The sequence below is a fragment of the Nicotiana tomentosiformis genome, chromosome 6 (assembly GCF_000390325.3).
Source record: "Nicotiana tomentosiformis chromosome 6, ASM39032v3, whole genome shotgun sequence".
Lineage (NCBI taxonomy): Eukaryota > Viridiplantae > Streptophyta > Magnoliopsida > Solanales > Solanaceae > Nicotiana > Nicotiana tomentosiformis.
In genome coordinates, this window is record NC_090817.1 from 38,282,507 (window position 1) to 38,305,114 (window position 22,608).

At 38.9% G+C, this 22,608-nt stretch overlaps 1 protein-coding gene across 1 annotated transcript; it reads left to right on the top strand.

Annotated features, from left to right (window-relative positions):
- Positions 1 to 743: 743 nt before the first annotated feature.
- On the top strand, positions 744 to 21,696 carry LOC104085544 (uncharacterized). Its single transcript, XM_070177279.1, has 17 exons — positions 744 to 960; positions 1,359 to 1,530; positions 1,876 to 2,178; positions 2,276 to 2,365; positions 8,754 to 9,200; positions 9,326 to 9,433; positions 13,582 to 13,712; positions 13,811 to 13,943; positions 14,269 to 14,596; positions 14,686 to 15,200; positions 15,326 to 15,508; positions 15,584 to 15,742; positions 16,025 to 16,099; positions 16,398 to 16,578; positions 17,447 to 17,634; positions 18,155 to 18,370; positions 20,185 to 21,696. Exons 1-17 carry the CDS (start codon positions 782 to 784, stop codon positions 20,830 to 20,832), a joined length of 4,056 nt encoding a protein of 1,351 aa, XP_070033380.1. The 5' UTR covers positions 744 to 781; the 3' UTR covers positions 20,833 to 21,696.
- The last annotated feature ends 912 nt before the right edge of the window (positions 21,697 to 22,608 follow it).

Sequence of the window (22,608 nt, forward strand, 5' to 3'; positions counted from 1 at the left end):
TCCAAGGGGGAGTGTTATGAATATATTATATTATGGATGTTCATTTAGTACTCCGTTGTAAATAAGCTTCCTAAAGAAGCTTATCCATATGAGGCTCCGCCGTAAATATGTTTATCCATTTAGTACTCCATTGGAAATAAGCCTCCTGAAGAAGCTTATCCTTTCGGTACTCCGTTATGGATAAATATTACCCATGGTAGAAGATTATCTATATGTGGTACAACAACTTAAAGTAGCAGCTTACAAGCAGCTTACACAGCAGCTTGCAGCAGTAGCTTACACAGCAGCTTGCAGTAGCAGCTTACACAGCAGCTTCCTTTCTTCTATAAATAGAGGAGAATTCAGTTCATTATGTACATAAGTTTGAAGTTTGAATAATATATCAGTTTCTCTCTATACTTGTCTTTACTTTACAGTTTTTATTTTATAACATTATCCATATTTTGATTCTCTTTTTACGAGCACGTGAACCGCGGATAAATTAACTAATTTCAAGGAAAATAGTGAATGAGCTTTTTTCTGTTTTAAGTTTTAATTTTCTTCTACATTCTAGCTATTTCGACGGTGGACTAAACCTGTCAGGTATTTCAAAGTTTAAGGATAGTTTCTGTAAACATGTATATTGGAGGAATGTACTTAAACTTGTGGTACTACTTACGGATGTTTGCGTTAAAACTTAAAAACAAGAACAATCCGACCCGCTCCGACCCTTTATTTGACCAAAGTATATACTACCATGTAAACCGGTGTGTTTGCTGCAATTGGTATTGGTAAAAAGAAAATGGAAGGACGTAATGACGACGAAGAAGGTGGAAGCAGCGCCATATTTTCTGAACTCAAACACTACTGCATAGAACTACTGGAACTCCGCCTAAACCCTAAGAAAAACTCCTCCACTCTCTCTCATCTGCTTCAACTTCTTCGCCTCTCCTCTCCTGTTTCTCTCCAGCCCTTCTTCGAGTATGTTCCTTTCTATTTAATCAACTTTTTTCCCCCTGCTATATCAATCCTTAACTTTTGCTATCTAAGTTAACTTTTTTGGATTTAAGTTTTATATCGTGAAAATATAAAGAATTCTTACACTATTAGTTCAATTTAACTGATTATATCAGGTTATCACTCTATTTTCCAGGGTACCATACTGAGTTACCTATTGTTATTGGTCAATTTTACTTGATAGTTTAAAACGCATATATACTGTCAGAGCACAAAACTTATAACTCTTGGTCTGCTTGTAAGAATGCATGAGTGACAGGCTCTGTATAAATTTGCTTTTGTTGTTTGATATGTATTTTCTCTTTCATTTTTAGTCTTTTAATTCAGTGACAGGCAGATTTCTGTTTGATTTTTTTTTTCAGCTTCACATTGTTACCATTGCTGCTTCTACTGGACGCCGCTGTTGATAGCAGATCATCACCCGGCATTGATTCTAACGTGACGCCACATACAGTTAGTGATATCGTGATGGAAGATGCTCTTCATTGTCTAGAGGAACTTCTGAAGAAGTGTTGTTTAGGGTCCGTGGATCAGGTAGTTAGACTTTCTGTTTAAGTGCAGTAGCTGCATTTCCTATGATTAGTGATAATTGAAGAAAATTTTTGTTACCTTTCATGACAGGCCATGCTTTTAGCATTATTTCTAAGCTTGACAAACCTTTGGTTATAACGTCAATTTGAAATTCGCACTACCAATAGTAGATAAACTTTTATCTTCTTTCGAGAAGTACCAGTAGTGGATGAACTATGTTGAGGGTTCACAATCTCTTTTGTCTAAGATTTTAACACTTGGGTTTGATAACCTACCTGTGCAGAATTAAATATAGCTGTTGACGTTTGATTGGTACTGTTCTCAAGAATCCATAATTTGCTTTTGCAGTTCATTGAACTAACAAAGAAATTGAGTCGCGGGGCGTCGCTTTCTCCTCTGGAGGCTTCAGAAGAGTTCCGTGAAGGAGTGATAAGGTGTTTCAAAGAACTGTTGGTTAATCTGCGTTGTTGTTCCAGTGAGTCCTGCTCATGCAAACAAATCAGTGGTTGGCCTTTGCTTCTGGAAAGAAAAAATTTGCACTCTCCACCTGTCTCAAAACTTAAATTCAAGGATGAAGAGTGTTTAGTTGCATTTCTACAGTCTGAAACTGCTTCAGTTGCTGTTGGAAATTGGCTCTCACTTCTGCTGAAGGTATAAATTTAGTCACCTCGAGGAAAATATATTTCCTTAGCCATTCTTCATAGTATTTCTCTAGTATTACTTTTGAGAGTATTTATGGCTTTCTCAGGCAGCAGATGCTGAGGCAGCACGGGGGCAGCAAGGCAGCGCAAGCCTTCGGATAGAAGCTTTTTCCACTCTGAGAATACTTGTTGCTAAGGTTCCTTATTTCTCCTTTCCGAGCTGCTTTTCATATTATTGGCTTTTCGAATTCTCAGTTATTCCTTCATAGGTTCTGTTAGTTTACAGCATGTATATAGTCCCACATTGGTAGAAGAGTAGTATGTCCTTGTATAGTATAGCTATAAATAAGGACCTCTTGTATTGTATTCTTCATCTAATATCAATAACATATTTTCTCCCGTGTCTTCTCACATGGTATCAGAGCAATTGTGAGAGACTTATCGCTGTGCATAAATTCCAGCAATTCCGGGAAAGAGAAATCGCTGTGCATAAATTCCAGCGATTCTGGGAAAGAGAAATCAGTACTTTTTTAAGTCTGTTTTCTATCTGCTTCATTTCTGTCAGTGTTGTGCAAAATCCAACACTACCACAAGAGTCGTCATTGTCCGGCGACCAAACCCCAGTGAAAAACTCCGGCAGCAGCCTCCTCACGCGCCACCAGAAGCTCACGTGCCGGCGCATACGACCACTTCCGGCCATTTTTTGAAAATCTTCCTTCAGAATAGTTGGGTCGCCTGGTAATTCCGATTCTACCCTTACTGTTTTCATTTCATTCCGACAACTTTGAGTTTTTTCCGGCAGCTACAGTACTATTCCGACAGCCACAATACTATTCCGACAGCTGCAGTAGATTCCGGCAGCTACACTACTTCAGTATTCTGTTTCTGTGTTTCCGTACACTGTTTCAGTGGATTACAGTTGATTCTTTCTCCTATTTGGTAATAATTTGCAACAATGTCTTTGGGATTTGATGCTTTTGGGTCTAGAAACATGAGTTCTGGAAGCTCTAGTGCTATTATTACCTCGGAACCTTTAATGGGAGGTTCAAACTACTTAGCTTGGACTTCATCTGTCGAGTTATGGTGTAGAGGTCAAGGTGTTTAAGATCATCTAATCAAACAGTCTAGCGATGGAGATGAAAAGGCAATAGCACTTTGGGCAAAAATCGATGCTCAGTTATGTAGCATCTTGTGGCGATCTATTGATTCCAAGTTGATGCCCTTGTTTCGTCCATTCCAGACATGTTATTTGGTTTGGGCAAAGGCACGCACCTTATACACTAATGACATATCTCGCTTCTATGATGTGATATCACGGATGACAAACTTAAAGAAGCAGGAATTGGATATGTCTACTTACTTGGGTCAAGTACAGGCAGTCATGGAGGAATTTGAGAAGTTGATGCCAGTTTCTGCTAGTGTGGAAAAACAACAAGAGCAGCGACAGAAGATGTTTCTCGTTCTTACCCTCGCTGGACTTCCTAATGATCTTGATTCAGTACGCGACCAGATTTTGGCTAGTCCGTCTGTCCCGACAGTTGATGAATTATTCTCTCGATTACTCCGTCTTGCTGCAGCACCAAGTCCACCAGCGATCTCATCACAGATACTTGATTCCTCTGTTCTTGCATCCCAGACAATGGATGTTCGGGCATCTCAAACTATGGAGCATAGACGAGGAGGAGGTCGTTTTGGAAGATGTAGACCCAAGTGTTCTTATTGTCACAAACTTGGACACACTCGTGAAATGTGCTATTCCTTACATGGTCGTCCACCCAAAAATGCTTACATTGCTCAGACCGAGACTCCAGGTAACCAAGGATTTTCTTTATCTAAAGAAGAATATAATGAGCTCCTTCAGTATCGAGCAAGTAAGCAGACATCTCCACAAGTAGCCTCAGTTGCTCAGACTGATACTTCTGTTACTGGTAATTCTTTTGCTTGTGTTTCCCAGTCTAGCACTCTTGGCCCATGGGTCATGGACTCCGGCGCTTCTGATCACATCTCTGGTAATATATCACTTTTGTCAAATATTGTATATTCACAGTCTCTTCCCACTGTTACTTTAGCCAATGGATGTCAAACTAAGGCAAAAGGAGTTGGACAAGCTAATCCCTTGTCTTCTATCACCCTAGATTCCGTTCTTTATGTCCCTGGCTGTCCTTTTAGTCTTGCATCTGTTAGTCGTTTGACTCGTGCCCTCCATTGTGGTATATATTTTATTGACGATTCTTTTATTATGCAGGACCGCAGTACGGGACAGACAATTGGTACAGGACGTGAATCAGAAGGCCTTTACTACCTTAACCCACTCAGTCCTTCCACTACATGTCTAGTTACAGATCCTCCAGATCTAATCCACAGACGTTTAGGACATCCGAGTTTATCCAAACTTCAGAAGATGGTGCCTAGTTTATCTAGTTTGTCTACATTAGATTGTGAGTCGTGTCAACTTGGGAAACATACCCGAGCCTCTTTTTCGCATAGTGTTGAGAGTCATGCAGAGTCTGTCTTCTCCTTAGTTCATTATGATATATGGGGTCCTAGTAGAGTCAGTTCATTCTTGGGATTTCGTTATTTTGTTAGTTTCATTGATGATTATTCAAGATGTACTTTGCTTTTCTTAATGAAAGATCGTTCTGAGTTATGTTCTATATTCCAGAGTTTCTGTGCTGAAATCAAAAACCAATTTGGTGTTTCTATTCGCATTTTTCGCAATGATAATGCCTTAGAATATTTATCTTCTCAATTTCAACAGTTTATGACTTCTCAAGGAATTATTCATCAGACATCTTGTCCTTATACCCCTCGGCAAAATGGGGTTGCTGAGAGAAAGAATAGGCACCTTATTGAGACTGCTCGCACACTTCTAATTGAATCTCGTGTTTCGTTGCGTTTTTGGGGCGATGCAGTTCTCACAGCTTGTTATTTGATTAATCGGATGCCTTCATCTCCCATCAAGAATCAGATTCCGCATTCAGTATTGTTTCCCCAGTCACCCTTATACTCTTTTCCACCTCGTGTTTTTGGGTGCACGTGTTTTGTTCATAACTTAGCCCCTGGGAAAGATAAGTTAGCTCCTCGTGCTCTCAAGTGTGTCTTCCTTGATTATTCTCGTGTTCAGAAGGGATATCGTTGTTATTTTCCAGATCTGCGTAGGTACCTTATGTCAGCTGACGTCACATTTTTTGAGTCTAAACCTTTCTTTACCTCTGCTGACCACCATGATATATCTGAGGTCTTACCTATACCGACCTTTGAGGAGTTTACTAGAGCTCCTCCTCCTCCTTCGACCACAAAGGTTTCATCCATACCAACCGTTGAGGAGTCTAGTGTTGTTCCCCCTAGTTCCCCAGCCACAGGAACACCACTCTTGACTTATCATCGTCGTTTGCGTCTTCCATCAGGCCCAACTGGTTCTCGTCCTGCACCTGACCCTGCTCCTGCTGCGGACCCTGCTCCTAGTACACCGATTGCACTTCGGAAAGGTATACGGACCACACTTAACCCTAATCCTCATTATGTCGGTTTGAGCTATCATCGTCTGTCATCTCCCCATTATGCTTTTATATCTTCTTTGTCCTCGGTTTCCATCCCTAAGTCTACAGGTGAAGCGTTGTCTCATCCAGGATGGCGACAGGCTATGAGTGACGAGATGTCTGCTTTACATACAAGTGGTACTTGGGAGCTTGTTCCTCTTCCCTCAGGTAAATCTACTGTTGGTTGTCGTTGGGTTTATGCAGTCAAAGTTGGTCCCGATGGACAGATTGATCGACTTAAGGCCCGTCTTGTTGCCAAAGGATATACTCAGATATTTGGGCTCGATTACAGTGATACCTTCTCTCCCATGGCTAAAGTAGCTTCAGTCCGCCTTTTTCTATCCATGGCTGCGGTTCGTCATTGGCCCCTCTATCAGCTGGACATTAAAAATGCCTTTCTTCACGGTGATCTTGAGGATGAGGTTTATATGGAGCAACCACCTGGTTTTGTTGCTCAGGGGGAGTCTCGTGGCCTTGTATGTCGCTTGCGTCGGTCACTTTATGGTCTAAAGCAGTCTCCTCGAGCCTGGTTTGGTAAGTTCAGCACGGTTATTCAGGAGTTTGGCATGATTCGTAGTGAAGCTGATTACTCTGTGTTTTATCGGCACTCTACTTCAAGTCTCTGTATTTATCTGGTAGTCTATGTTGATGATATTGTTATTACTGGCAATGATCAGGATGGTATTACCAATCTGAAGCAGCATCTCTTCCAGCACTTCCAAACTAAGGATCTAGGCAGATTGAAGTACTTTCTAGGTATTGAGGTTGCCCAGTCTAGCTCAGGTATTGTTATTTCTCAAAGAAAATATGCTTTAGACATTCTTGAGGAGACGGGGATGATAGGTTGCAGACATGTTGACACTCCGATGGATCCGAATTCTAAACTTATGCCAGGACAGGGGGAGCCGCTTAGCGATCCTGCAAGCTATAGGCGGCTGGTTGGAAAATTAAATTATCTCACAGTGACTAGACCCGACATTTCTTATCCTGTGAGTGTTGTAAGTCAGTTTATGAATTCTCCCTGTGATAGTCATTGGGATGCAGTTGTCCGCATTATTCGATATATAAAATCGGCTCCAGGCAAAGGGTTACTCTTTGAGGATCGAGGTCATGAGCAGATCATTGGATACTCAGATGCTGATTGGGCAGGATCACCTTCTGATAGACGTTCTACGTCTGGATATTGTGTTTTAGTAGGAGGAAATTTGGTGTCCTGGAAAAGCAAGAAACAGAATGTAGTTGCTCGGTCTAATGCAGAAGCAGAATATCGTGCAATGGCTATGGCAACATGTGAGCTAGTCTGGACCAAACAATTGCTCAAGGAGTTGAAATTTGGTGAAATCAATCGGATGGAACTTGAGGTTTATATGGAGCAACCACCTGGTTTTGTTGCTCAGGGGGAGTCTCGTGGCCTTGTATGTCGCTTGCGTCGGTCACTTTATGGTCTAAAGCAGTCTCCCCGAGCCTGGTTTGGTAAGTTCAGCACGGTTATTCAGGAGTTTGGCATGATTCGTAGTGAAGCTGATCACTCTGTGTTTTATCGGCACTCTGCTTCAAGTCTCTGTATTTATCTGGTAGTCTATGTTGATGATATTGTTATTACTGGCAATGATCAGGATGGTATTACCAATCTGAAGCAGCATCTCTTCCAGCACTTCCAAACTAAGGATCTAGGCAGATTGAAGTACTTTCTAGGTATTGAGGTTGCCCAGTCTAGCTCAGGTATTGTTATTTCTCAAAGAAAATATGCTTTAGACATTCTTGAGGAGACGGGGATGATAGGTTGCAGACATGTTGACACTCCGATGGATCCGAATTCTAAACTTATGCCAGGACAGGGGGAGCCGCTTAGCGATCCTGCAAGCTATAGGCGGCTGGTTGGAAAATTAAATTATCTCACAGTGACTAGACCCGACATTTCTTATCCTGTGAGTGTTGTAAGTCAGTTTATGAATTTTCCCTGTGATAGTCATTGGGATGCAGTTGTCCGCATTATTCGATATATAAAATCGGCTCCGGGCAAAGGGTTACTCTTTGAGGATCGAGGTCATGAGCAGATCATTGGATACTCAGATGCTGATTGGGCAGGATCACCTTCTGATAGACGTTCTACGTCTGGATATTGTGTTTTTGTAGGAGGAAATTTGGTGTCCTGGAAAAGCAAGAAACAGAATGTAGTTGCTCGGTCTAGTGCAGAAGCAGAATATCGTGCAATGGCTATGGCAACATGTGAGCTAGTCTGGACCAAACAATTGCTCAAGGAGTTGAAATTTGGTGAAATCAATCGGATGGAACTTGTGTGCGATAATCAAGCTGCCCTTCATATTGCATCAAATCTGGTGTTCCATGAGAGAACTAAACACATTGAGATTGATTGTCACTTCGTCAGAGAAAAGATACTTTCAGGAGAGATTGCTACAAAGTTTGTGAGGTCGAATGATCAACTTGCAGATATTTTCACCAAATCTCTCACTGGTCCTCGTATTGGTTATATATGTAACAAGCTCGGTACATATGATTTGTATGCACCTGCTTGAGGGGGAGTGTTAGTTTACAGTATGTATATAATGTAATATTGTCCCACATTGGTAGAAGAGTAGTATGTCCTTGTATAGTATAGCTATAAATAAGGACCTCTTGTATTGTATTGTTCATCTAATATCAATAACATATTTTCTCCCGTGCCTTCTCACAGGTTCAATGGAGTTTACTCATGTGAGACCATGCCTTTAACATGATTTAACTTCTTTACTCGATTTAATGCTAGAATTCTTCCCATAAAATGACTGAAAAGTCGTCAAGCAAAGTAGAAATACATGAAAATTATGATTAAGATTCATTGTAGACAAGGTGTCTCTTCTCTTCGTGATACAATAGTATATCTCCAGGTGTTTATCAAAATATACATGTTCATTGCCTAGAATCTTGTCAGATGGTTGTTATTTTTACTACTATCAGTTTGTTATTCTAGTGCTCAGTCCTAGGCAGCATTGCTGTTCAGGTTCATATAAGTCACATCTTTACGATTTTATATGATGCCTGGCAGGTTGGCACTACAGATGCTTTAGCCTTTTTTTTGCCTGGAGTTGTTAGTCAAATTGGCAAAGTTTTGCATATGTCGAAAACATTCATTAGTGGGGCTGCTGGGAATGCAGAAGCTTTGGACCAAGCGATTAGAAGCTTGGCAGAATTTCTTATGATAGTTCTCGATGACAATTCTAACTTGCCTTTTCTTGATCCGTCCCTTGATGATGTCAAGAAAGAGAAATCACCAGTGGCGTTTCTGGAAGCACTTCGTCATTTGCTCTCTACTATGCATGATCAAAATTTGAGTGAGGCTGTTGACAGAGGCACCCTTGTACTTAGCTCTACAGAGAGGGAAAGTGTCAGTCCTAGAAACGTGAATGGATCTTTGCGTGTAATTCGTACAAAAGACTGGATTGTTGATACCTCGTCGCATGTTGATAAGCTGTTATGCGCAACTTATCCCCATGTAGGTTATAACAAGTTTCTCAGTGGCACTTGAGTTTAGAAGATTTTTTATCAAGTCAATTTCAATTGATAGTTCCATGTTTTTTGCCAAACAGTTTAAATTAATAATTGCATTTGTGTTCTCAGCTTTGCATGCATCCAAGCAGAAAAGTAAGACAAGGACTCTTGGCGGCAATACAGGGACTCTTATTAAAAACCAGTTGTGTGTTGAAGGGAAGCAGATTGATACTTTTGGTGAGGTCCAAACTGGAACTTATATCCTATAATATTTGTATATCTAATAGTTAATGTACAATGGGAGTTGATCAGCCCAAGAAAGATATCCCTTTCATAACAAGTTTCCTTTTCTCTTTCCTTATTCGTCTTTTTTTTTTTTTTTTTTTTTAAGCGTCGGACACTAAGATGCTCTATGTGTGCTTGAACTCTCAGAGTAGCATTGATTTTGAATTGTAGCTTAAATAGTGGGTCAATGTAGGTAGAGAGATCTCCTTTTGATAAGTTCAACATTTATGAAAATAGACATGGGATCAATGGGCTTTCGAGTAGTGAAGGGCAAACATCCCTCTTAAGAGAAGTATACCATTTTCAAACAGAACAACAAAAGGAAATTAAGACTGTCCGTTTTGGGATTGAGGGAGTCAAAAGTTATTGTGCCTATGGTAGTGCTTTTTGCATTTTCATCAGCTAACTTTAACCTATTCTAAAGTTGGTCCTAGAATCTGGAAGTTTTTTTAAATTGCAGTTGCTCTAGCCAAGACTCGGGTGAGGAAAGTTGTGTGTGTGTGTTGGGGGGGGGGGGGGGGGGCTCGGACCACTTCCTAGTTGTGATGGGGTTGCACCAGGGGTCAGCTCGCAGCCCGTTTTTATTTGCCTTGGCAATGGACACACTGACGCGCCATATTCAAGGGGAGGTTCCATGATGTATGTTATTTACACATGAAATTGTACTGCTTGACGAGACGCGAGGTGGTGTAAACGCGAGACGGGAGGTTTGGAGACACCCTAGAATCTGAAGGGTTCAAGTTGAGTAGGACCAATGCAGAATACTTGGAGTGCAAGTTCAGTGACGGAACCAGTGAAGCGGACAGAGATGTGAGGTTTGATACACAACTTATCCCTAAGAGAGATAGTTTTAACTACCTTGGGTTTATTATCCAAGGAAATGGAGAGATAGATGAGGATGTTACACATCATATTGGAGTGGGGTGGGTGAAGTGGAGGCTAGCATCCAGTGTTTTATGTGATAAGAATGTGCCACCTAAACTTAAAGGCAAGTTTTAGAGAGCGGTGGTTATACCGACTATGTTGTATGAGGCTTAGTGCTGGCCAGTCAAGAACTTGCATGTCCAGAAGATGAAAGTAGCAGAGATAAGGATGTTGAGATGGATGTGTGGGCATAGCGGGATGTATATGATTAGGAATGAGGATATTGGGGCTAGAGTGAGAGTGTCTCCGCCTCTCCAGTGGAGGACAAGATGCGGGAAGCTAGGCTTAGATGGTTTGGACATGTGAAAAGGAGAAACAGAGATGCCCCGGTAAGGAGGTGTGAGAGGTTGGCTGGAGGGGTTGAGAAAAGGTAGAGGTAGGCCGAAAAAGTATTGGGGAGAGGTGATTAGGAAGGACATGACGTTACTTCAGCTTACCGAGAACATGACTCTTGATAGGAATGTGTGGAGGTCGAGAATCAAGGTAGACGGCTAGTAGGTAGTCGTGAGTATTAGTGTTAGACTTGTATTCTGTTATTGTTAGATTTATTACTTGTTGTTCCTCTCGTTTTATTTTTTTACTATCTTCTTGTTGTTATTGCTTGGTGATATTGCTTTTCTTCTAGTCTTTCGTGAGCCGAGGGTCTATCGGAAACAACCTCTCTACCTTCAAGGTGAGGGTAAGGCCTGAGTACACACTACCCTCCCCAGGTCCCACTTGTGGGATTACATTGGTTTTTTTTTTTTTTTTTTTTTTGTTGTTGTTGCTCTAGCTGATTTGGCTGGATGAGATTAGTAATTGTGAAATAAAGTTCCTGCTAATATGCTTCCATATTTTATTCTTTTGAGAAGTAATATGCTTTCATGTTATATTCGGCCTATTAGCATGTAGAAATCTGTTGCATACCATTCAGACGTCACATGTCTTAAATGAGAAAATAAAATAAAAGCAAGACTTGTTTATTAGCTGGTGTTGTGGACCCATTCTATTAGCACTTTGGTCTTATGTAGTAGTTTATACTGGCTCTTTCTGTCATATTTCCCTTAGAAGTGGAATTTCATAGTGCTATACCTGGAGATATCAAACATCCAGAAGCCATTGCAATATTATGAAATTATCCAGACTTCCAAATTCTTGTTGGCATGTCCATATGCTACTAGCTCATAGCCATATTGATTCACAAAGATTGACATTGTAAGACATATCGGAGAGTAGAGATGTAATATTTTTTCTTTCTTATAACCAAATGCCCGAGGACTAGTGGCGCAAGGTTTGAAACTCGCTAGATAATTGGCCCGTCCCTCCACTTTTCTCTGCTTAAATACCAGGCTTTATCCGTGGGAGGGTTCGAACCCGTGACATGCGTCAAGAATAAGAGATGTATTTATAATTAATATCAATTAAAAGACACGCACTACACACCTGGAAATTTTCCGCTGTGGGACAATGTCTAACTTACTACTAAACATGTCTTACATTTTCCCTTAACTTCTAATAGTAACACTTAATATAACACTAACAGGCCTTCTCAAACTCAAATGGGAAGAACCACTAACTTTATTTATTTTGAAAATACAAAAAAGTGAACAATTTTCAGATTAGTGAATGTACTGTAAAATTGCTTGATTATTGTTGCGGGAACAGTTGTGGGAAAACTTGCTGGAAGTTGCTGGAATCTTGTCAGATATGGTGCTGGAGAAATGGTTGGAATATTGGCCAGACAGAGGCTGTGCTGCCAGAATGGTCACGGGGAAAGAGACGCGATGCCACTTGAAAAGTTACAAAATAGTCATAGTGCCACAGGAAGGAGTACTGGAAAAGAGGCATGGTACCTTGGAACGATTATTAGAACTGGGCATGGTGCTGTTGGAATGAGCACTAAAATAGGAGAGATACTACTGAATGATCATCGAAATGATGCTAAGAACAGTAAAATTATGAAAAGTGAAACACTTGTTCAGGTGGGCGGCATAGGGCCGACCTTCAATATTTGGAAGTTGATTTCTGCCAAGATCATAGAGGTTCTGACACCAAGTCAAAAATACGAAAAAGAAGAGATGTATTAGTGACTTGATTAGAATTGAATACAAGCCACAGTTATTCATAGGTCTGGAATACTCATTATTTTACATTGTGGGACAAATATCTGAGTTGACCAACTCTAACTTAACAAAACAGTTATAACATTCTAATATTAAGACATAATATTCTAACAGATGCTGTGGATTGTATCTGTGTGGCGGAGCCACTTGCATAATCTATTGTGCTATACCGGTTTTTCTTGTGCTTTCCTCTCATGGAACTCAATACTCCATAATGTTTCTAGTGATTGCTGCTACAGTCTGTCAAAAGGTGCATAACCCACTATTGCAACAAACACATTGCTTTACCTTAGTCTTTGACAGTGTGAGGAGACTGTAATTGGCACTTGACACTTAGTTTAGTTTTCTGATAAATATCTGCTCCTTTTTAAATCTTCACTCGGTAATACTTGCAAGCTTGCGATGCCGTGATTTTCGATGAATTGGTACAATTGTAAATATGAAAGTCGGAATATATTGACATACAGGGGCGGATGCACATGGGGGGAGGGGGGGTGAGTTCACGTGAACCCATCCTCCTCTCCCTAAATCATTTAGAGTAGCAATGAATTTCAGCTCAAATGCCTAAATTAACATGGGTGAACCCAATCTCAAGTGAGCATTTTAGTGCACTGGTAAGAAGGTGCACCTTCTATCTTTTAGTCAGGGATTCGATCCCCGTACTTTCTTTTTTTAAAATCATATTTTAATTAATAAATAGGTCCAAAACCCCGTGCCTTTGCCGCTTTTTCTAATTAAACACGCCTCTTTTGTTTCTTTTCTTTCTTTAGGCTTTGTTTTGACTTTTAAAATTTCTAAACCAAAAATACATCTCTCATACACCCTTTCGGAAACTCGGATTTTTGGTGCTCATGGTGCACCCATGCTCTTGAAATCCGGAATACGCCTTTGTTGACATACTCTTGTATATAAGTGAATTGCATTTCCTTGTTTTTTTCTTTTTGGTGCCATTGGGTCCTTTATTAGCAGAGTCTTGAAGCTTCTTTGAAGTGCAAAATTTGGTACATATATTTTTCATTTTTCACTAACCAAATATTTTGTTCTGAATGTATTCTTGGCTCTTGTAAATTGCAGGAAAATCTATGTGTCTTGGCATGTGATGACTCCGAGGAGGTGTCTTCAGCTTCACAGTTGTTCTTTGGGTATCTGCTCACGTCACATGGAAAGCGTCAAGTAAAAGATGATGTTAGAGAGGTTTTTAACAGGTCTTTGTAGTCCTAATCTTTTCTCTGTTGAAACATATATATTTGGTAGCGGCCTATGCACTAGAAGTGATCTAATGGACTTTACATCCTCTTCACAGGCTTGTTAAAAAGCTTCCAAAAGTGGTCCTTGGAGCTGATGAATCATATGCAATTGCACATGCCCAGAAGCTACTCGTACTGATCTATTTTTCAGGGCCTCGGCTCGTGGCAGACTACCTCCTTCAGTCTCCTGTAGGTGCAACAGGCCTAGCGTTTTCTTTGTTTCTATCCTTTTAGGCAATTCTGAGCTATCAATTCTTAGCTTTGGGGTCATTGTTCTTTTCTTTTATGGTTCTCTTTTGCTTGGAGAGGCGGGGTTGAGTGGATGAACGTATACTCTCCCACTTGCTTGCTTACTTGCCACTGGACACTTGTGGAGCTGCTATTTCTTACATATATTTAATTGTTACAGAATTTATTTCTTTTTTCTTTTTCCTTAGTATCATCCCTCATTCAGATCAGAATACTTAAAGTGTAACGCCTTTCATCTTTTAATGCCTTTCAGTGGAATGTGTAGGTGAGATCTGCTCAATTCTTGGATGTTTTAGCCCTCTGTCTGAGTCAAAATTCAGTTTTTGCTGGTTCCCTTGAGAAGAATGTTGTAGCAAAGCCTTCCTCATCAGGGTTCATGCATTCCCTAGCAGAGATAAGAGCTATTAGAGCTGCTGGCTTTGACAATCTGGGAAGTAGAGAAAATCAAAATAGAAGAGTACATGCCACAGAAAGTGTAAAGAATGAGCATCAGCTGCCGCGCATGCCACCTTGGTTTGTTTATGTTGGCAGTCAGAAGCTGTACCGTTGTCTAGCGGGGATCCTTCGACTTGTAGGTTTATCTTTATTTGCAGGTTGTTTTTCCCTTCTGAACTTTTTAACCGTATATTTACTTCTTTCCTGACCTAATGTTATGACATTTTCCTTTTGTTGCTTTGACTAGATTCTCGAACTGAAGGGTCTCTCTCTGTTATCATTGACCTTCCATTGGAGAACCTGCGGAAATTGATTTCTGAAATACGGATGAAGGAATACAGTGAAGAGAGCTGGCAATCTTGGTACAACAGGATTACTTCAGGACAATTAGTACGACAGGCCAGTACAGCTGTGTGTGTCCTGAATGAGTTGATATTTGGTTTGTCAGATCAAGCAATTGATGACTTTACCAGAATGTTTAGAGCATATGTAATGGCACCACAAGAAAATAAGAAATGTCAAGAAGATGAGAGTCAACATTGCAAAATTGAACAATCTGCGCCAGAGGGATCTATTTGGAAGATTTGCCAAGTTAAGGGAGAAAGGAATCATTTAGTTGACTGCATTGGCAGCATATTACATGAATACCTATCCCCTGAAATATGGAGTCTGCCCGTTGAACATACGGCTGCTTTACAACAATCTGATTGTGAGGATACGAACATTAGCTCACATTTCTTTAATGACAACGTGATGCTGCACCAGGAAATTTTCTTTTCCATCTCTTGTTGTGATTGTGGTTTCATGCGTTACTTATCTTATCAATGTCTTTTCTAGCGGATCAAATTATGCTTTGTCATATTGATGTTAGTTTTGCTATTGTCAAACAGGTTATTATTGATGGAATTGGCATCTTTTCTATGTGCCTTGGGGAAGATTTTTCTTCGTCCGGATTTCTTCATACATCTCTTTATATGTTGCTTCACAATCTTAGTTGCTCTCACTTCCAAATCAGAAGTGCATCTGATGCTGTATTACGCATTGTTGCTGCTATGCATGACTATCCAACAGTAAGCAGCAGCTATGGATTTCTTTCTTGTTGTGTCTTTGAAGGTTACTGGCACTAATTATAAAACTTCTTGCAGGTTGGACACTTGGTTATAGCAAATTCAGATTATATAATTGATTCAATATGCAGGCAGCTGCGCTCTCTAGAGCTTAACCCTGATGTACCAAATGTACTTGCTGCCATGCTTTCGTACATAGGAGTGGCGCACAGTATATTTCCTCTGTTGGAGGAGCCAGTATGTCTCAACTTTGATATCCTGGAAATTGGAATCAACAAAAAACTTTTTTCTAACTTCTCGTTCTGTTTTGTTGTCTCCAAATGCAACTAGTTTGGAAATGAGGCATATGTTGTTGTAGGTCCTGTCGTCTGTTTTATTATGTCTGCCTCTATGGACATGACCGATAAATATGTATGTGTGTGTGTGTGTATATATATATATATATATGTATATGTATATGTATGTATAGTTTTTAGTTTAAGTTGCAATATGTTCAGAATGAATTTGTGATTTCTGCAGATGCGTGCTGTTTCCATGGAGCTTGAAATTCTTGGCAGGCATCAAAACCCTGGCTTGACCATTCCCTTCTTGAAGGTGATTTCTGACATTTGCTTACTGTACTCTAATTTGAATGCACTTACTGATAGATATAGCTATAGAGGAGAACAATCAGTTCTCTTAGTCATATTCATTGTCTTAAAATTAGAAAGTGCATTTCTCTTTGACTGTTATGTCTTGCCTGGAAAGAAAGCTCACTTAATTCGTGTATCTCTGCATCAGACCTTTTGTTGTGATTTATTGAGCTATCATTAAATTTCTTTAGATTCTGACTATTGGATGCGGTGCTCTTCTCTATTCAGTTGCTTGGTTATAATCTTCCTCCACTCTTTAGGCAATGGCAGAAATAGTTAAGGCATCAAAGCATGAGGCTAGTGCTCTGGTGGATCAAGCAAAGTCATATTATGAGGATGTGGAATCTAGAAAGCTGAACCTGCAGAAGGGGACAGAAAAGATTTTTGATGATTCAGGTTCATATAATGATGACAAAGTTGGCAAGAAGTCGTCTGAATCTGGTATGTATCCATTAAATCATGCGACAATTGAATATATATTTATATTTATATTATATTAAAAGCACGAAGACCCTTAGCGAAATGTTGTTCGTCCTTTTTACCCTTTTATAATAGAGTTCACACTTAACAAAATAGTCATTTAATTAATCTTATAATATTTAGGAGTTTTAAATTAGCTAAAATTAATGTTATAAAATCTTTTCCTATTTGTTTTGTGTAGGAAGTCCTATTATTTAGGATTTTGAGATTCATTAAAACTTTACCTTATATAAATTTTTATTGGTTCTACACATCATAACTACAATATCTTTTATGATAATTTTTTAAATATTTATATTATGTTAATTCTAACATAAATAAATAAATTGACCATAACGAAAACTCCTGAACCTTTTTTACCTTATATGCCTATTAATAAATTGACCATAACATAAAGTATACTGAAATAGGAGATAATAAAAGGTTAAAAGTTTGTTGCATCTAGAAAAATATTTTAGAATAATGCTTATTGGAAGGCTTAAACAGTTGCATATATCTGAATAAAATTTAGAGACCATTGTGATAAAGATGCTTTCACAAGTTCCATCTTGGGAGACACTCTTAAAGAGTCACTCATGAAAATACCAATTGCAAGCACTGGCAACATAATAATATTAGAAATTTGTGCTCAACTCCATGATGCTGACATGAAGTATGGTGATATCTTATTCTTGAGTATCAAATTTTCTTTTGGTGTTGAATCATATTTTGAGGAACACTCGTATATAATATTGAAACATCAGGGTCATTTGCCTTTTTTGGAGGTCATGTCTGAATTTACCTGATTGATTGCATTGGCCATCTGATGGTGGTATTCTTCTTTTAATAGGGATGCGGATCTACGCCAATGATGTTCATACGCAAATGGAGTGGGAGACTATGCTGTTCAAAATGAGTGACTTCAGAAGGTTTAGACGAACAGTTGGATCTATTGCAGGTTCATGTTTAACCGCTGCAACTCCATTACTTGCTTCAGCAAAACAAGCAGCATCCCTGGTAGCACTTGATATAGTTGATGTATGGTTTTGAGCTTTATTTTGTGGCAATTAAGTAATTTCACAATGAAATTTAAGTGTTTAAATGCTGAACCTTCTATGCTGATACATAATATATTATATGCATACACAGTTTCACGGGTCTTTGGAAATTCGTAACTTCATTTTGTTCCTGCTCAGTAAAAATAAGTTCATTCCTATTCATGATAGGATGACCTTACTGCCGCAGTCCCTCTTATACCACTTTCCTTTTCTCATGTAAAAACTTGTCTTAGTTGGCCAGTCTTGTTTTTGTAGATACTTTTATATTCTTCTGACAGAAGATCGAAGTTGAGGATTCCTTCTCAAAAAAAAAAAAAAATCTAAGTCGAGGATCCATCATACACTTTTGTCTCATTTTGCTATGGTTGATCATTTATCCACCCTCATATTTATTAAATGCTGCATATATGCAAATTCCTTGGAAGGAACAAACTTATTTACTTACTGGAATATTGCACATGAAAGTTTCCTTTGATTCATTTATTTTCAAATGTCTTTAGGATGGATTTTTGACAGTTGCCAACGTGGAGGATGCCTACAAGCATGAGAAGGAAATCAAAGAGGCAATTGAACATGTGGCTGAAATGTGTTCATTCTATAGTCTTAAGGATGCTTTAGATGCTGATGCTGATGAATCTACTGAGAACAGACTGCTCCCTGCAGCCAATAAAGTATGGCCTTTTTTGGTTGCTTGTATTCGAAATAAGAGTCCATTGGTGAGTGGCTTTTTAACATTGTTTTTGGAAACCTACTAATCATTTCTGTGGATTGTTTCTTCTTATAAATCTTTTTAAATTTAAATAGATATTTGACTATTTTCAATTTTATGGCAACTGTAATTATGAGATGTGCTAGGGGGAAGCACGATTGGAAACTGATAGAATATAGAAGTTCCTAATTTATGGTTTGGATTCTAGGATGCTGCTAATAAGCAGTTACCGTGAAATAACTGAATCCATAGTGAGCGGGACGAGAACTTGTATGTCCGGTTTGAGCTATCATGCAATAGATTGGACACTGGAAGCAATAGACAAATCTGTGTCCAGTGGGCAGTGGCTAAGATTTCACGAATTTTGGGCCAAAAACATCCCTAAAGTATATTTTATGACTTAAATTACATCCTTGAAGTATCTTTATGAATAAAAAATATCCTTTTAAGTTTTCCAAAGTGAGCAAATTTCATCCTTCTGTTACCCATCGTTACAAAACTAACGGACCCCTACAAAACCACAGGTGACATGACATCTGCCCAAAACATTGCCTGCTTCTCCATGCCTGATCGTTAAGGCGCACTTTTTGTACTGAAGGAAATACTGTTGTATATATGAAATAGTGTTTAGAGTAATTTTCTCATTTCTGTGATATCTCAGATTTTCTTGTTTCTGGAGTTTCTGATTTCTCCATATTCTGGTCTTCTGGAGTTTCAGCATTTTCTGCATTTCTGGTTTCTAAAACTGCATGTTTTTTTTTTAGCATTTTATGCATTTCTAGTTCTGCACTTCTGCTGCACTTTTTCACTTCTGGTGTACCAATTGATTGTTTTTAGGATGGGATCTGGTGGAAGCTTGTTACAGAACTTCCAAAATTCTGTAGTGTTTCTGGTTTAACCGTGAATCTTTATTGGTGAACAATAATGGTGAGACGATGAATTGGGTTTTAACATTTTTTTCCCTTTGATGAGTGGTGAAAAGGATGAAAAAAGATGGAATCCTTTCCTGGTTATGCTACACTTATGCTTCATGTTCTACTTGTACATGTTTAGTGTGGAAAAGGATGATTGGATGGTTCTACAAAACAATTTGAAAAAATAATTCCTTGAAACCTCCTCTTGATCATGCTTCATCTTACAACTCATAACTAGTGATAAGCATCACCCAGAAGCATGTCTAAGTGGATCTACCAGTGTTATGAGTACCGACTTCAAACAACTCTGTTTGTACCATAACGTTTTGTTTTTTACTTCAGGGTTGGGCAAGGGGGTTGTAAAGCAGGGTGTTTGGAGTATATGACATGTGCTGCCCGTGATTTTGAGGGATTCTGTTAGTTCTGTAATCATGAATAACAGAAGAATGAAACCTGCTCATTTCGATAAACTTGAAGGATGTTTAAAATGTGTGCTGAGATATTTTAAGGATGTAGTTAAGTTACAGATATATTTATGTAATTGGCCAAAAACTCATGATTTCACTGTTATCTTTGTTTCATAAGTACTTTTACATTCTTTAATGATTACCATTAGAGTCCTTGAGATATCTGGAGGTGAAACTTGGTTATCATTCTGACAATGAAATCTTTAGTAGGACAAAGTAAAGAGAATTTTGTCTGATTGGGAGGGACTTGAGAAACATCCCTACTATTTCTTTTTCTTGGTTGTACCATTGTTTGGTTTTTGCTTCCCTTGCCCACCCCCACCCATGAAGGAAAAAGAACTTGTCGAGCAAAATTGAAATTGTAAGTTTGTTTCAAAGGTAGTAGTATCGTTGGTAAAGCAGCTTTCTGACTATTGGTTTTTCTGTTCAATAATAAGCAGGCTGTTCGAAGATGTGCGCATACAATTAGTAATATTGTGCAAATATGTGGAGGTGACTTCTTTACTCGGCGTTTCCATACAGATGGGAAACACTTCTGGAGCCTTTTAAGTACTTCACCATTTCAAAAGAGAGCTCCACATTTAGAGGAGGCTCACTTGAGGCTTCCATACCGAGGTGATTCTGCATCTTCAGGAGATCCGGTAGCTGAGATTTCTGATCTAAAAGTCCAGGCTGCAGTGCTCAGCATGCTTGCGGATCTGGCTCGGAATAAACATAGTGCTTCAGCACTGGAAGCAGTTCTGAAGAAGGTCAGCGGTCTCGTTGTTGGGATAGCATGTAGCGGTGTTGTAGGCCTTCGAGATGCATCTGTGAATGCCCTTGCTGGACTTGCTTCAGTCGATCCTGATCTTATTTGGCTCCTTCTAGCTGATGTTTATTACTCGAAGAAGAGAGAGACACCTATGCCTCCTACAACAGTAGAGTTTTTAGAGATACCTCAAATTTTACCTCCACCTTTGTCCTCCAAAGGTTACCTTTATTTGCAGTATGGAGGGAATAGTTACGGTTTTGACATTGATTTTACTTCTGTCGAGACTGTGTTTAGAACACTACATTCCCAGGTTTTCAGTTCACAAATGTACAGTTGAGTTCCAATATCTCTAGTGACTTCTTTCTTGTGGTTGGGGTTGAGGGTGCAAAGGAGCTTATTGAAAAAGAAAAAAACAGTAGTTGCTCTTAAATATGTTTGCTCAGTGCCTTTAATCTATTTGCTAATCATTCAATCCTAGGCAATCTGCACTCTCGAAAGATCCATCGTAACAGGAAGAAGAGTAGCAAAGGGGTGTTTTCAGTCAAGTCATGCTATAGATATCACGAAAAGAATTACACTTGAAGCCTTGGCCCTGGAAGCAGATCTGGAAAACAAAAGCTCCATAAAAAGTGGCATGCTTTTCTTGGATAGTAGCCAAAGAGGCTTGCCAGCTCATGATAATCTTCAGAAGAGAGGAATGAGGTAATGCAGTAGATTTAACCTTTGTGGATTACTGAGGCTCCCAACTACTTGTTTTTGCTCTGCTCTGTCACATCAAATGTGCCAATTGTTATTGAAGTTTGCTGGCACCAAATGGGCCATTCCTGGGACAAACATTGCCCGTTTGAGATGTTGGCAAGGAAAAATGAAGAACTAAGTGGTGGTACACAGCTCCTGCATGCATTCTGGTGGACTGTTTGATGTGAAAGAAATGCTAGATGCTTTGAAGATTAAGTTCAACTCTATCCAAAATATCAAGTTCAAGTGTACTTTGTCCTTTTAGTTTTTGGTGTAAAGAGGAACTTGTAGAAGAAACAGATTCAATACTTGGTTCCATCACTCCATGGTTAGAAGAGAGATATGACTTTGGATTTTGCTCACTCTGTACAGATTTGCAGCGCTTAACTTAGTGCTGCTTTTGTGAATAATATTTGTTACCTTTTCGAGAGCAAAAGAGAGTCATGATGCGTTTTACTTTTAATTTAGTGATACCACTAGTATCTTGCCCATGCCAAGTCAAGGTTCGATGCCCTTTGTTTTAATGAAATTTCATAATTAGCAGAAACGAGTTACTTGAAAGAGATTGAACATTGGAAAAAGATCATAAATAAACCCAACTTATGACTTCTCTTCCTAGCATCTATGTTACTTCTTACTTTAGAATTAGAATGTACAAAAAAATCTTCACTTCAATTTGATGTTAAATGCTTTACTAACTTTATAGAAAAGAAAAAGTCATGATTTAAAAAATTATTAGTTAGTGCAATTTTGCATTGAGATGAACGTAAAGAAAAGTATTTAAAAGATCAACCATTTGACTTGTTCTGTTATATTTCAATATCTATGCATTTGTAACGGATGTGCTAGACACTTTAAACGTTTATTCGGTTCGGAAGATATTACGAGTCAATACGGGTTGGATTGATTCTGTAAGTCAATTTACATAGATTAAGAAAACAACTTCATTTTGGTTAACAGGCACAAGATTCACTTGAATGTTAATTTTAAGGTCCAAACATATACCACGTCAAAAGTTAATTTGACGTAGTGTGCCAAATCAAATTAAAGATTAAACAAAACCCTTCTAAGTGTCCTGTTCACAATGTGAATGTTACTTTATTATGTTTCGGCCAGTGACGAAATCAGAAATTTCCTCAAGGGTGTTTAAACTTGAAAGAAGTGAAAAACAATTCTCGATAAAAAATGTTCAATATATGTTATATACTTCTAAAACTTAATATTTTACCTATATACATTATAATTTTTCGGCAAAGGGTGGTCAATGATAAGCTGTAGCTTCCCCCTGGTTTCGGCGGATGTACATGACAATTAGAGGGCCAATGGAAACATTCTAAATGTTCAAATATGTTCTGGCCAATTAGATACACTCTTT